The sequence below is a fragment of the Procambarus clarkii genome, chromosome 28, assembly GCF_040958095.1.
Source record: "Procambarus clarkii isolate CNS0578487 chromosome 28, FALCON_Pclarkii_2.0, whole genome shotgun sequence".
NCBI lineage: Eukaryota > Metazoa > Arthropoda > Malacostraca > Decapoda > Cambaridae > Procambarus > Procambarus clarkii.
This window is the reverse complement of record NC_091177.1, coordinates 42048465-42065350: the sequence shown is the minus strand read 5'-3', so window position 1 is coordinate 42065350 and position 16886 is coordinate 42048465. Positions and strand designations below refer to the sequence as shown.

Sequence of the window (16886 nt, the reverse complement as noted above, 5' to 3'; positions counted from 1 at the left end):
CAATAAGCATATGCACTAAGACATTTGTTAAAGAACTAAATGCTACATTTTAATTAACATGTTAGGTGCAAGATAACAGTTGCAGGGGTTTCCTTCTTTGGGGATTCTGCAAGCCATATGAAAATTGACTTACTGATGCCTGATGTTTGGATTAGGTTTCCTTCATGCAAAAGCAATTTTTTCATGGGTTTTGCTTGATTTTGGTTTTCATTGGAATAACTATTTTTTTTCAACAGTTGTTAAATATGGATTGGCATGCTGGGTTGGATTAACACCAGTTAAGGTTTTGTAATGGTGGAAGTGCATTGGATACATTAAAGCTTATTGACATTTTATCTACTGTAATTTTGGGTGGACTGAGAAATGTGTACCATTTGGAGTGTTTTGTTTTTGATTCCCTATCTTTAAGTTTTACAGATCTGTAATGAGATATCTAGCATAAGGCAGGGGGATACCATTATTAATGGGTTTACTGAAAATGTTTCTAGCTATAGTAGTGACTGCTGTTTACATGTTGAGTGCTTAGAGAGGGAGGGAGGGTAGGGAGCAATTTGCCCAATCGTCCTTCTAATAGAACGTCACATTTTGACGTGTACTCTACCCGAGGCCAAAAAATGTTGTAGTGTACTAGAAAATGGTAGCGGCTCGTGAAATTGATGTACTGTCCTGTTTTTTATTTTGGGCCCTCTGCTACATTAGGAGAGGGCACTTTAGTACAACAGTTTTTGATGTTGGGAACCTTAGGAGGACGGGAGGATTTACTAGTACAGGTATTACTGTGAGGAGCGGAAGGGAGATGGGGTGGGTGGGGCATTGGCACCAGAAAAACTATAACTTTGACAAAATTAGTAAATATCCATACTGGAGAAAAACATCTCTAACAGGTTCCATTAAAGGACAAGCATCCATTACAAAGGCATACTGATTGGGAAATGGAACAACATAGCTTGTAGCTTTACCCACAAGCTCAGATCTCTCATGTCCTTAAGAATGAGGCCCCTTTTATCTTGCAATATGTGCTAAATGAGATAGAAATGAAACAGCAGAAATTAAACACTTCGTTTATGTAAACAAATGTGAGGACTAAAGCTCGGTGTACCAGAATAGATGCTACATTGAGACAAAAAATGTAAATGCCTTCCTGATTGATGCAATGTGCTATTAGCATACTGTTGCATGGAAATTGTGTGTGTTCCATCCACTACTTACCTTGTGCCTACTTTCTATAGCTTCCGGGTATCAACAGCCCCGCGGCCCGATCCCAGTTCGTCCTCTGCTCAAGCAAGCTGTTGGACGCAGCTGCTCGCAGCCTTGACGTATGAATCATAGTTGATCAGATATTCTTTGGAGGTGTTAGTCGAGTTCTCTCTCGAACACTGAGAGGCCGGCCAGTTATGCTCCTTACATGTAGCGAGCAAGTGTTGAAGTCTTGGGCCCTTGATGTTGGAGTTTTCCTCAGCATACATATTGCACCTCTGCTTTTCAATGGGGCTATCCTGCCATGCCTACTGGTTTCATGTGATGTAATCTCCATGTTCAGATTTGGAACCAGTCCCTCTAATATCTTCCATGTGTAGATTACGATGTGTGTGTCTCTCACCTGCGCTCTAGAGTACAGATTTAGGACTTTTAATCGGTCCCAATAATTAAGATTACTTAGTGGACTCTAGCACCAGTAAAGGATCTTTGAACGCTCTCTAGGTCAGCAATTTTTCAGGCTCTAAATGGGGCTGTTAGTGTGCAACAATAGTGTCTTGAAAAGTATTATTATTGGTATGGCATTCCTTGTTTGGAAGGTCCTTGTTATCCAACCTGTCATTTTTTTTTGCAGTCGTGACAGCTACTTTATTGTGTTCTGTAAAGGTAAGGTCTTCTAACATGATTACTCCTAGATCCTTTACATTGCTTTTTCATTTTGTAATGTGATTTGATTCCCCATTATATATGGTTTCACTTTTACATTTTTGTTTTCCCATAGCGCAGGAGCTGGAACAAATTTTCATTAAGCATCATGTTATCTGTGGCCCATTGAAAGACACAATTTACATCTGATTCGAGGTTTGCTGTGTTTTCTATATTGTTTACGCACATGAAAATCCTAGTGTTATCTGCAAATGATGACACAGTACTGTAGTTTATATCCTTGTTTATGTCTGATATTAGAATGAGAAAAAGTACCATACTGGAGCAAGTATGGTACTTTGGGGGACTCAGCTTTTCACAGTAGATGTTTCGGATTTTACTGTGTTAACTATTATACTCTGCATTCTGTTCGTTAAGAAGTTGAAGATTCATCTCCCTATTTTGCCAGTACAGTACTGTAATTCCTTTCCCATGCTGTTTGTGTGCAATAACACCATTGTCACATTTGTCAAAAGCTTTTGCAAAGTCTGTGTATATTACATCTACATTTTAATTATTTCATTGCACCTAAGGCCATCTTGAGGTTATCTTGAGATGATTTCTGGGCTTTTTAGTGTCCCCATGGCCCAGTCCTCGACCAGGCCTCCACCCCCAGGAAGCAGCCTGTGACAGCTGACTAACACCCAGGTACCTATTTTACTGCTAGGTAACAGGGGCATAGGGTGAAAGAAACTCTGCCCATTGTTTCTCGCCGGCGCCCGGGATCGAACCCGGGACCACAGGATCACAAGTCCAGCGTGCTGTCCGCTCGGCCGACCGGCTCCCCATGTTATAGTGATCTAGCAATTGAGAGGGAGGAGTGCTCTGTTCTGAACCGAAGTTGTCTGGGGGTTAAGTAGATGGTGTGATTCCATGTGATTTGTAATCTTACATCTTAGCACTCTTTCAAAGATTTTGTATATGTGAAGTTAAAGCTATTGGTCTACAATTATTTGCATCTGCTTTACTACCTCCTTTGTGAAGTGGCACAGTCTCCATTGTTTTAAGTATGTCAGGATGACACCAGTATCTAGGCTCCATCTCCAAAAGATGTTTAGGGGCTGTGATAGTGGTGTTTTTCACTTACTGGTGAATATAGAATTCCATTAGTCTGGACCTGGTGCAGAGTGCATGAGCATGTCTATAGCTACTTCACAGTCCAGTGGGGTTAGGTTGACAGCTGATATGTGGTTCAATGTTGGTGTCACATTCGTGAAGAATTCATTGGGATCATTGGTCTTCAATGTGTTCAGGGGCTCACTGAAAACAGAATCATATTGAAGCCTCAGTATTTCACTCATTTCTTTATCATCTGTGAAAGTTCCATCACCCATGTGCAAGGGTGCTGGATGCAATTTTTGTTCTTGCATACGAGAAAAAGTATTTTGGAGTTCCGAACCGGTGGGAAGAGGAACAAGTAAACCCACCTCGACCAGTCCAGTCGAAAGGCATCAACCCTGACGGCCTCGCAGTCGGGAGAGGGTGCCACATATACCGGGAGACGCCTCGACCAAACTGATGCAAAGAGGACCATGTCCGGGCACCTGAACATTCAGCAGAGCCAATGGAACGAGACACCCATCCATTCCGTGGACAGGGAAATGAAATGGGACAGGCCGTCCACCAGTACATTGGACATTCCCTGGACATGAACCGCCAGGAGAGCCAAACCCTGAGAACTGGGCAGACGAGTCACCCTTTGCCAAAGAGCAAAGGACCACATCGAACTCCCGCAGTTTAGGCAACAAGCCACAGGAGGGCAGTCTGAATGGAGCCGAATCGTCGATCCGTGAGCGACGTGAACCTCTCCGAAACAAATGCCACACCGCTGCAAACTCCCGCCCTGTGCTGTGAGCCCAACGGAAGGACGGACCCCAGCCGAGAGATGATGTATCTGTGAACACATTGAGCGAGGGCTCGAGTAGGTGCCACGGCACAGAACCCCCAAAAACCCGAAGAGGAAGCTGGCAACGCAGCAGCTGATGCAAGGTCCCCGGAGTCTGAACCCAGCGATTGCAAGAGCAGCGGAAGGGATGTCCTCGAAGGAACCAGAACAGCCGCCGAAGCAAGATCGATCCGACGGGTAGACCAGCACCGCGAAGTTCAGACTCACACACAACTGTTTGAACAACCAACGCGTGATCCGGGTGTCCTCCAAAAACAGCCGAAGGCAGGACTGCAGCCGCTGCAATGCCGCGGGAGGAAGAGGCAAGGAAATGGTTCGAGCGTCCCACACAAGACCCAGCCAAGTCTGAACCTGAGAGGGAACCAAATGGGACTTCCCCCAGTTCATCAAGAACCCGAACCCGGCGAGCTGGGAAAGAACTAAATCCTGGCGAGCAGACATGCAGACTGGCTGGGAGCCCACACCAGCCAGTCATCGATGTAAACCCGAACACCTAACAGATTGGGTTAAGTCCGACATTGACTGCCAACTAGATAAAGCCGCTTGAAAAAAATGCACCACCTCAGATTGTGCAAAACAGCAACAGACAAAAAGGGGGGTGCAAATCTAAGAGCCAAGGCCCAAGCAGTTTTCAGAGAGTGGACAGCACTGTCTGCTGGCACATGAGGTGGGACGCAAAGAACAGACACCACTTCCTTCAGAATCGGCACAAACAACTTCAACAAGACAGCCGACGCCCAAGCCGCCGAGGCAAGAAACCGGACACAGGCCCGGAACCTAGCTCCTCCACATCCTCCATGAGGATGTGTCCGAAGCAGTTCGAAGACAGCTCCAGCAGGGAAAAGAAGCGCAAGACTGAAGCCAAATGGCCACAGGCGCACAAATCCTTGGCCACCAGAGATGCTGAAAGAGAGGGAACTTGCACGTGAAGCTGCACCTGGCCAACATCACGAGAAAGCATGTGGGAGAATGCTTTCTCCCATGCTTTCATGGGGGAAAGCATTGAGCTTTCACAAGCATGCATTGAGGTGCTTAAACTCTCCCCCCAGGTAAACCTGAATGACCGTAGTCAATTCGCCACTCAAGTGTGCGGGTCCGACAGAATGCATTCCATGCCCTCCAACGAAAAGAAAGGCAGTCTGCCAGCCAGGAAGACTCCGGCACCTCTTAACGCACCCAGTAAGGAAAAGAGGAGCCAAACTCAAAAGGAGGAAGATCCATTATTGAGTCGTAATCCGGGTCTCGCAGAAAGTAAGCCGCAAGGGCCTCCCACACCTCCCTCGGCAAAATGCGGGAAGCCGAAAACCTCCAGGAGGAGGGAACCGAGGAACCCAAGGAAACCCGGAACCAAACTCCGGGGAAGGAGACGAACTCGTATCAAACTCGCACAGGAAGGGTGGGGAGGGAATAAGAAAACCCTTTTCCCTGTAACAAGCCCTGCACTGAGAGTATCAACACCCAAGTGGGATCAAACGGGTCCCAAGCAACCCAAGTCAACTCCTCCCCACCCCAGGGATCCTCCACGTCAGGACCCAGGGCCAAGATGTCCTCCAAACCCTCTGCCTCTGGAGAAAAGGTAGTCCACCAGAAAATCAGGGATGAAGGGGGCCCTCTGGTGCAACCCTAAGCCCTGGCAGGAGGAACAGGCTTGAATGCCTCTGCTGACGAACCAGAAGGGGCAGTCGTTGAAGCCGCCCGAATCTCACCAACAAGAAAACCCTGCCCCGACTCCGAAACACTCAGACATTTTGGAGCCGGGAGCAGGGGAAAAGGGGAGCAGGATGAACCACAGCAGGGGGAAGGGAAAGGGGGGCACGGAAAAAACCAAAGTCGAGGCGACTAACACCCCCAAGTCCGGGTCTCTATAACCAAAGCGGGGCAGCTGCGAGGCATCCGGAAAGGCAACCAACCTAGCTCGTTGCAGCAAAATAAACTGTGCATGGAACGCTGAAGCTACCTGCACCCAAATATCAATATCAGTGGACTTGATGAATAGGAGTACAAGCAAAGAACAGCACTCGCAGGTCTCCAGGTCAAAGGTGTCATTGACCCAACAGGCAGCAAGGTGGAGACAAAGACTGTGAGTGGTCATACAAAGGGGCAGAGCAACCCTCAAACTCTCATGAAGCGAGGTGGGTCTCAGAGGTCTCTTCCATTGGACCAATGAGCCCCAATTGGGGTTCCCAGAGCCCTTAGGCTGACTGCTAAGGAAAGCCCAGGTCAGGTACTGCTAACCAGTTATCCCAGAGCTACCAAGCAAACTAAAAGCTGAACCCTTGCAATGTGTGCAATCATGGGGACCTAGTGGAGGGCCACCAAATTTATACAAGTGGTTCTATAGCCACACCAGGCAGACTCCCCATCAGGCAAAACAAAACAAAAAACAAAATCCCTGCAATAGCACGTCATCTCCAGGAGAACAGAACTGGTTGCTATGCATATAACACGGCTGCACAGTACCTCGTGCCCCAGCCAGTGACGATACAACCTCCTACCCCAGCCAGCGACGATACCTCCTCCTACCCAAGGCCAAACAGGAGTAAAAACCACCCCAGCTGAACCCCAAGGGTAGGCAATTGCCGAGCAGCAACCGAACCAAGTGGAGGTAGTGTCCCGAACGGCTCATGGAAGTTAACTAAACTGCAAAGGCAGTACTTACAGGGCACCTAGGCAAGGTGGTCCTAGGTGCATGCATCCCCAGTACTCTTGTGTTACTCCTGGGTCACACACCACCAACACAGACCACCATCACCGCTGTGCAGCACTGCTCAGAAGGATGGAGCCAGATTCGATCGACCGCCACCAACACAACAGCTTCTTGAACTGAGGTTGGCTAGCCAGCGTGGAAGGTCTTGGACCCCACCCTTCCCCCTCCCAAAGAGGGGGGGGGGGAGTCGAGGACAGCGCCGTGGCAGCTGTGGTGACCTCATGCTTGTTTTCGATTGGGAATTCCTGTTTGCTAGTTCGGCTTTCGGTTTGCATTTTTTAACCAGATGTAGTTTGTTTTGGAATTCCTACACTTCTGGGTGCCTGATCTGGTGGATGGCAGACATAGACTGCTTCCAATTACATGGGGGTGTCCATAGGCGATTGCTTCTCGTGCCTCATCTGAAAGGGCCAGGCTCTGGCAGTGGTCTCCGGTTGGCCTAGAACTCCATTGATTGACTGTTGCCATGGTCTAATGTATGCACGTCAGCCCGGTATAGCTCCAGGGAGCTGAAAGGGCTCTCCACAAAAATGGCATTATTGAACCCAGCCCACTAACTTTCCTCCTGGTCGGTGAACTGTGGACCTGCAGCCTTGGCAAATCTGCACATCACCTGCTTCGCTGATCTCTTGTCCATGAAGTGGGTGAGTAAATCTGGTGTGCAAAGTATGCGTTGCAGTCAGATTCGCCGAAGAGAGGCTCGCAAGATTGTGGTTGCATTGTATTTCAATTTAATAAGACTAAATGTATTACAGTATTAACTATTTATATATACTGTATAATCTTTAACCTGGTTGGCATGTATTAAAAAAAAAATAAAAAATAATCTGGTAATGGAAATGGGTGTGTAATATCTTCTAAGAAAAAGTTTAATGAAACTGCATTTATTGGTAAAATGTTAATGGATTGATTGGTTAATAGTAATTAATGATTCTCATTTTCCTTCCCCCCACCCCCCATGCGTGTGATTCTTCGATGCTGGTTCTTCGGCACGACTCAAACCTCAACTCCATCTGCTCACATCTGCTGTGCTTAACCAAAATTTCTTCTGGGATTTAATAACATTGTAATTGAACAAATATTTTCTCCATTAAATGCCCAACATAAATACTAATTTTTTGGGGATGTTTAATTGCTTATTTATAATTTCTTATAACTGTTTAACTTTTTATTTAAATTTTGTAAATAACACTAAATTTCTGCTTTGTGTATGTGCCTATTTGCAATTAATGTATTGAAATAAATGTTAAAATTGTGATGTCAAATGTTATGCATTTGTTTATTGTGTAATGTCACTTGTTGAACATTGTGAATATCATGGGTGGTGTGATTGGTGTGTACTGTTGTGTGGTGTACATTGTATTGCTCGAGCTCGACTAACAGCAAGAGACGCCTTCTTCCCTCCATCTTGAACAGAGAGATTCTGAACCCAACACCAGCATCACACAGAACCTTCTACCAGCTGAGGAAGGAAAAGGACCTGTTCAACTTGGGTAAGTTTTGCTGGTATTTATTTTGTTTCTTCCATGGGTAAGTTCCTTATTTTTATTATTATGGTCATTATATAAGACTGTTATTGTGAGCAATTTTACAGTGAGCCCACAATTTTGTGAGCTCTGTTGATTTCTTATGCTACCTAGGTGTGCATGCATGATGTCCCACCAGGCCGGTGGGGACATAACGTGTCTTTATGACCGAGACCTGCAAACCATAAAAGCATTCGACAGACCAAAGTCAGAATCTGGTCCATTAAGAGGTACGGGGAGTCTAAGTAATTTCTCAACCCAGGATCAAGAGAGAATATAACCAGAACTGTAGAGCACTTTAAAACACAAAGCTGTAAAGAAATTACTATTAGCAACTCGGACAACTAGGAAGAAAAGTAGTTAGGCCATTACCCTTGCTAGCTACACCCTGGCCCCCACAGACAGGCAGTGGCCCCGGCAGCACGGGATCCAGCTGATAATACTGAATCAGTCGTGTGTGTGCTGCTCTCCTGTATACAGCTCCTTGCTTTCTTTTTTTCCAGATAAGTGTTGGCTATCCTTTAGACTCTGTCCTTCAGGGTCTTGTGCTTCTGTTTGTTACCATTTTTTTGGTGTTGGCTTCATGTGCATGTCCTTTCTCAGCCTCACTGTTGTCTAGACCCTAAGTCATATATTTGCTTTGAGTTACAAATCCTTAGGTTTTTCTATAGGTGTTCGCTGGCAGCTTCTCAATCATTCAGGTGTCTTATTTAGAGGCCACCATTTCTCGAAGGGTTCTTTAACCCACAAACCGCTAGGGGCCCAAATGGAATTCACACCCACAGGCGCAACAAAAAAAAAAATCCAAAAAATTCTTTCGTCTTAAAGAAGTGTTCATTTTTGTTCCCTGATCACGGAAAAAATAACAAAAAAATCGTAGGTGGCATATTTTAGCCGCAATAGGGTAGGGAAGTGTGGCAAAAAAGGGGCGTTGGCAGAACCTTCGCCAGACGAGGTCTACTCCGCCCGAGCTGTCAGACGGCAGTTGCCACAAATATATTACCTAATTATTTCAATGTCTCTGATTTTTTCTTAGTTTTTTTGCAGTAATATTATTCCATACAGTGAATTGTGGTATATTTATATTATAAAATGTGTGAACCATCGCTGTACTCAAAATTATGGTGTGCATATTAGTGATTCAATTATTATGTTCATAAAACAATAAACAAATAGTTTTGCTGTTGTTACACTATTTACACAGGTTATATACAAGTATCTGCATGTTTTGTACACCATAACGAACTACTAAGTTGGTCTTGTGAGTCAAAAAGCAACGAGGAGTGACCACCAAACACCAGCGAGCCACTCACTGCCACTCCCTCCCTCAACACCACTTCACTCACCCTCATTTACCTCCCATAATACTCTTTCTGTATTTATTCACTATACACAGATGTTATATATACGTATTTACATGTTTTGTTCACCATAACTGTACATCTAAGCTTGTATGGTGAGTAAAGGCCATAAGACGTAGCTACTCACACAGTCAGCTGATCGGCGGCCGCCCTCAAAGCCAGACGCACTAATATTTGTCCTCCAACAATATTGTTTGTGGTGTTATTACGCTATATACACACACATTATATATAAGTACAGTGGTACCTCGGAATGCGATTGTCCCTGTATGCGAGGTTTTCGGAAGGCGAGGTGTATTTACTCCAAAAATTTGTCTCGGAAGGCGATGGTTACTTCGGGAGGCGAGTTTGGACGCGAGTTTGTTGATACGTGTACAGCCGACCTAGCGCGTTCGTCGCCCCTCCGCCCCGCCGCCCCTCAGTTTACCATTGTCTCGCGCTCAGTGACTACCCCCACATCAATTCTTCTCGCGGATTTTCAGTGTTTTGTTGGATTTTTGGTGATTTGTCTATACAATTTGTTATTATATATCTCACCATGGGTCCCAAGAAAGCCAGTGGTAAGGATAAAGGCCAGAAAGCTCATGTGAGGATGACAATAGAGGAGAAACAAGAGATCATTCGGAAGCATGAGAACGGTACACGTGTTGTTGAACTTTGTAGGCAGTACAACAAAGCCACATCAACAATATGCACTATACTTAAGAAAAATAAGATTATGGGTGCTAAAGTGGCAAAAGAAGTAAGAACATTAACGGCACAAAGACCACAAATACTTGAAGAAGTGGAAAAGTTGTTATTAATTTGGATACACGACAAGGAGTTGAGGGGTGATAGTGTTTCGGAGGCCATTATTTGTGAGAAAGCCAGGGTGTTGCACGAAGACCTTCTAAAGAATACCCCTGCAACGAGTGATGCAGATAAGAAAGAGTTTAAGGCAAGCAGGGGCTGGTTTGAAAAATTTAGAAAGAGAAGTGGTATCCATAGTGTTACAAGGCATGGGGTTATGTGATGTGATTATGGAAGGGGACTCCCCTTCCAAACAGTAACTCCTCTCCTCCTCCCCCCTCCTCACCATCTTCCATACGCCTACAGCACTCGACAGCAAGGTAAGTAATAACTGGAACACAGTTTTGTAGGTTTATTTAGATGAATTAGGTAAATTAGGTATAAAAATTTAGTTTGATGTGGGGTTTTTGGGGTAGTCAGGAACGGATTAATTCATTTCCCTTTATTTCTTATGGGGAAATTAACTTCGGAATGCGAGTTTTCGGAAGGCGAGGCGTCTCCAGGAACGGATTAAACTCTTATTCTGAGGTATGCCTGTATCTACCTGTTTTATTCACCATACCTGAACAAATAAGCTGGTATGGTGCCCAAAGACCATAGTGGCCATCAGTAAACAACATGCCAAGTCGTGCAGACGACGCTCCTCCCTCACCAAAATGGCGGCTCCCAACCTCCTACTCTCGCTGTTATCTCACATTATAAACACGTTATATATAAGTATCTACATTTGTGTTCACCATGGTGAACCACTAAGCTGGTATGGTGAGTGCAGTCAATAAATGGTGACCACACACAGAAAACGACGCCACAACCCTCCCTCCCACAGCATTACTCCTCCCTCCATGGAGCACAGCGCTAAATATCACCACAATCCTGCTATTATCAGAATCCTGGTCAGTTTTATCACAGTCAGGGGGCTTCAGTAATACTATCACTGCTAAATAATAGCAGTATCATTTATATTATGGTATTTGTAGGCGATGCTGTGGTCACAAGCTGAACAGCGGTGCTGTGAGCTCGTGCTGCGTGCGCCAGCCTTGGTGGCTTGCTCAATACTGACGCTGTAACACCCAAGAATGTTGGCCTGGATTTTTTTCTAGGTGGCATTTGGCAACTATCGGTCGTGGCTGTACTATAGCTGCCCCTATCCCAGGCGGGGCGTTTAAATTATAGCGCTAGGCACGAAATTATATATAAATGATGTGCGCGGTTTCGGTTTTGTCACTGATATCATTTATATATGATATGCGCGGTTTGAGGGTTAATATCCTGTCATCCCCACAGGCGCATGTCATTTTGAAAAAAAAAAAATATTTTTTTTCTTTCTAACCTGTTAATTTGTGTTCACTGATCACGGGAAAAATAATAAAAAAATCGTAAGTGGCATATATTGCCCGCTATAGGGCGGGGAAGTCTGGCAAATTATAGGCGCTGACTCAGCGTGCGTCCCAGGCGGTCTGTTGCTCGCAAGCTGTCAGGCCGGAGTTGCCACAAAGAGATAATTACCGAATTATTTCAATGTCTCTGATTGATTTTTCATACTTTTTTGCTGTAATATTATTCAATAGTGTGTAGTTTGATATATAATAAAATGAGAGAATCGTTGGTGTACTCAAAAATATGGTGTGCATATTGTTGATTCAATTATGTTCATCAATCAGCGAACAAATACTTTGTCGGTTATTACACTATAAGCACAGGTTATATATAAGTATTTGCATGTTTTGTTCACTATAACGAACCACTAAGTAGCTATTATGAGTCAAAAAGTAATGAGGAGTGACCGCCGTGTAGCAGCCAGCCACTCCCGCCCTCCCTCCATTCATCTAACTCACCCTCATTCTCCTCCCACAATAATGTTTTTGCTATAATTCACTATATACAGACGTTATATATAAGTATCTACATGTTTTGTTCACCATAACTGTACATCTAAGCTTGTATGGTGAGTAAAGGCACAAAGATGTGGCTACTCACACAACCAGCTGATCGGCGGCCGCCCTCAAGGTCAGACACACTAATATTTCTCCTCCAACAATACTGTGTGGTGTTATTACGCTATATATCTTATATACAGACGTTATATATAAGTATCTACATGTTTTGTTCACCATAACTGTACATCTAAGCTTGTATGGTGAGTAAAGGCACAAAGATGTGGCTACTCACACAACCAGCTGATCGGCGGCCGCCCTCAAGGCCAGACGCACTAATATTTGTCCTCCAACAATACTGTGTGGTGTTGTTATGCTATATACACACATTATATATAAATATCTACCTGTTTTATTCATCATACTTTTACAAATAAACTGGTATGGTGCCCAAAGACCATCGTGGTAAGCAGTAAACAACACCGTCGTCTGCACGGTGGCGTCGTGCAGACGACGCCACCGCCTTCACCAAAATGGCGGCTCCAAACCTTCTCTTGCTGTTTATACCCTCTATACGCACGTTATATATAAGTATCTACATTTGTGTTCACCATAGCGAACCACTAAGCTGGTATGGTGAGTGCAGTCAATAAAAGGTGGCCACACACAGTCAGAAGACATCGCCACCAACCTCCCTCCCACAGCATTACACCTCCTTCCATGACGCACAGCGCTAAATATCACCACAATCCTGCTATTATCAGAACCCTGGTCAGTTTTATCATAGTCAGGGGTCTTCTGTACTAATATCATCGCTACATAATAGCATGAACAAGTATAATTTGGCATTTTTAGGCGATGCTGTGGTCACAAGCTGAACAGCAGTGCTGTTAGCTCATGCTGCGTGCGTCAGGCTTGGTTGCTCACTCAATACTGAGGCCAATAACACCCGGGAGTTTGGCCTACGATTTTTTTTTAAAAATGGCGTCTGTTTACAAGAGCCCTGATGAAGGTGTGGTGAACCCCGTGTATCCGTGGGCTGTTTAAATCTTGTGTAGTACTCCAACACATCATATGACGTGATGCGCAGTTGACTGGAACAACGTCCAGCACGTCATATGACGTGATGCGCACTTTAAGGGTTAAACATAGGATAGTGCACATTGATGAGTAATTTGACCTCTATGCCCTGCATTTTTTATTTTCCATGAATTGAAAGATGGTCTAACTTTATGATTTTGGCAATTGACCAAAGTTTAAATTGGTGAGGTCAGTGTATAATTTGAATTTCAATAACAGATTTTATATGTATAGTACTCTGTTAAGTAATGTACATGGTATTTCAGCAATATTAAGAAATAGTTGAAATAGGTGTATGACCAAGCATTTCTCCTTTAGGTTTGTTGCTGGTGTGACAAGACGAGAGAGAATGCCCATGTTTGAACGCATGCTGTGGCGAGTTTGCCGTGGCAACGTCTTCGTTCGCCAGTCTGAAATCCATGAACCTCTAGAAGATCCTGTGACAGTAAGATAATTGAATTAACTTGTCTTCTTTTCAATTAATATAAATGTAAATTTTTTCCCAATGTCCAGGCAGACCATTTCACTTCTCATAAGTCAAAACAGGTTGGCTTTCCATAGCTGACCTTAATATTTTAAGGTCAGGGGTTAATATTTTAAGCTTAAATATTTCTAATTCGGTATTGCTATGGGTTCCCCTCTCTCTCCCTCCCCTGTTCTTGCCAGTCTCTAGATGGAATACTTCAAAACTGTTCTTCCTTCTATTGATACTCGTCCCTCTCTCTGACTTTGCTACATTGATGACATTTTTGCTTTATGACCTCATGACCTTGATCTTTTCCAGCCTTTCCTCTCCTCTCTCAACAATCTGGCTCCTACCATCCATTTCAAAGTTGAATGAGAATCTAATTCCCTCCTTCCTTTTCGTGACGTTCACGTTCACAGCTCTGTGTCCGGGTTCTCTTTCTCTGTCTACCGCAAACCCATGCATAGTGGCATGTACATTCACTTCTTTTCCTACCATCCTCCTCCTGTTAAGAAAAGTGTCCTAGTGTGTGTCTCCTTCACGTTCTACGCATCAGCGACCCTCAGTTTCTTGATTCTGAAATTTCCTTTATATTCAAATCTTAATCTCGCCTTGGTTATCCTTTACATTTTATCAACTGTGTGTATTCTCAAGCTAAACGAAATTTCTTTCCTCCAAAACCTGCTTCCAACACTAGTAGCTCTGTGCTCTGCCTTCCCTTCATATCTGAACTCAAAACTTTTACTAATTCCTTTCGTCTTCTTGACATAAAGCTCCCCTTTTGACATACTAACACTCTTCGTAGCATACTAGTTCACACTGCTGCTGCTTCTAATGCTGCTGGTGTCTATTCTATTTCCTGTTTGTCTTGTCCTCTCCAATACTTCGGTGAAACTGGCCGTACACTTAATGACAGACTTAAGGAACACATAAGAAGAGTTAAGTCTGCAGATACAAACTAAGGCCTACGGGCTCACCATAGCCCGTGCTACTTGGAACTTTGTGTTCCAGGTAGCGAATCTTTAACAACAACAAGAAGATACAAACTCTGCACAAACAAAACAAATGCTCTCAAACAAACAAATGACACAAACACAAATGCTGTCTTTTGTCATGTTAGAGATTCTAATTTTCCTATTGATTGGTCTTTCTCCAAAATAATTTTTCCTGCCTATACTCTACATAGACACCATCTTTTCGAATCAACTCTGATACACAACATGCCCAACATGAACCTGAGTCCTGGCTTTGTTGCTGTTGACTCTTCCTTTTTTCAGTATATACTCAAATATTCTAATCTTTCTAACAAACGTGACCTAACATAAGCCTACCCTTCCTTTTATCTTTTTCTTTTTCCTGGTTTTCTCTTACAATCCCTTTCTTATTCCTATTATTACTCCCTTTATTACACCTTACCTTCCGTACCATTTGCTTTGCACTTATCTTTCTCTTAAGTTTTCCCTCTCCTCACACCTCTCTTGCCTATTTATTGCCCTTGCTTCCTTCGTCTCATCACAATCAACTTGATAATGGTCCAGGACGGACTGAAATGTCCTGGACCATCATGATGTTGCTACGGACACCATCATAGCCCCTATTTAGTCATTAGATCTTAGCACTTTGGTGTGAGATAACTTGTTTATTTAGCAAGTCTCCTCCCCCATTTTCTTAGTGGCCTTGTTGCTACACTGATACCGTTTCAATTTATAGTTTTTTAAACTTGGAACTACGGTTCCTTCATTATAGTGGGTGTTGACAGATTCACTTGTTTCCAGAGACCTGTGCTATTTGCCAAGCAGCAAGGCAATTTTTTTTTTTTTTTTTTATTTTTTTTTTTTTTTTAATTTTTTTTTTTTTTTTTTTAGATATATACAAGAGCTTGACATGTTTTTTGTTTACCCGAGAAAGTTTGCTTACCTGCCTGTGACTACGTGACAGTTAGACTTTGCTCTGACTACCTTGTCTCTTTGCCATTTATACCTGCTATGTTAATTACATCCTTCAACTTTCGAGTTAATTATATTGTATTTTCTCTTAAAATTTTGGACAAAAGTGGCTTTGACAACTCTAATGCATTCCACATTCTAGCGACCTGTACAGAGTATGAGAATTGCCTTATATCTTTGGCTTGATTGTGTGTGTGACTTCGACTAGTGTCTCGTTGTCCAACATTATTTTTAATTTTAATAGGCTATCCTTTTCCACATTCTTTTCCCCTCAGTATTTTGTATGGGCTGATCATACACCCTTCATTTCTTCTCTCTAAGATTGTGAGGTTGAGTTCTGTTAACCTGTCCTCAAAGGGGCCTTGAGGACAGGTTAACAGAACTCAACCTCACAATCGACTTGAGAATGGTCCAGGACGGACCAAAATGTCGTCGTCCCTTCACCTTCTAGTGTGTGGTCTGGTCAACTGTCCTCAAAGTTCACACCTCTAATTCTAGTATTAATCTTATTGCACACCTCTGTTCTTTCCCAAATTTCCCATTGCACTACGTGAGGTATGGGTTCGATGCTGGTGCTGCATACTCTAGTAATAGTCTCACATAAGCAGAGTATATGGACTTAAAAAAATTTGTTTAGATTCTTAAATACACACAGAAACCACAATAGCGTGATACATCAAATGAACAAATCCACAAGGGCCGTGATGAGGGTTCGAACCTACGTCCAGAATTATCCCAGATGTGCCTTAGTCAATTGCGTCACGACATAGTAAAAGAATTACAACCGGGAGTGCTACTGCTCCCACACAGATCCCTCAGCCTCTCCGAGAGACAAACCGTGGTTTTACATTATTTCTCCAGGCACCCGGGCTCTGTCCACAAGCTGTTCTGCCTCTTTGCCCTTACATACACAATAGAAATTACAATAGTGCATGGGGGAATTGTGTAAAACCCCAGTTTGTGTCTCGGAGAGGCTTCGGGATCTGGGGGGGGGGGGCAGTAGCACTTCCAGTTGCAATTTTTTTACCATGCCATAGCGCAATCGACTAAGGCGTGTCTGGGATCATCCTGGATGAAGGTTCAAACCCTCATCACGGCCCTTGTGGATTTGTTCAGATTCTGAAGTGTTGGTCTCGTGTTTGCCAAATATTCATGTGTAACTGATGTTATTGAGTTGAAATGAGTTTCTGGTGTTAGTATTAGGAGTTATTGCTACCTAGTTATTATTACTCTTAATGTGGTAGTTGCCTTTCCCTTATGGTGTAGTTACATTTATCACCTGTCTCATTTTCCCATCTTCATTAACTTACACTTACTTGGATCGAATTC

The 16886-nt window shown here is 43.7% G+C and overlaps 1 protein-coding gene across 3 annotated transcripts in view; it reads left to right on the top strand.

Annotated features, from left to right (window-relative positions):
* LOC123755067 (V-type proton ATPase 116 kDa subunit a 1) overlaps positions 1 to 16886 on the top strand; it is a 73890-nt gene that overhangs the window by 15571 nt on the left and 41433 nt on the right. For 2 of the 3 annotated variants that reach the window (XM_069332953.1, XM_069332954.1), the window contains exons 5-6: positions 7899 to 8008; positions 13464 to 13590. In XM_069332953.1, the coding sequence (XP_069189054.1) occupies positions 7899 to 8008; positions 13464 to 13590 (237 nt within the window). The remainder of the gene's footprint in view (positions 1 to 7898; positions 8009 to 13463; positions 13591 to 16886) is intronic. The other variant, XM_069332955.1, reaches the window with a different exon arrangement.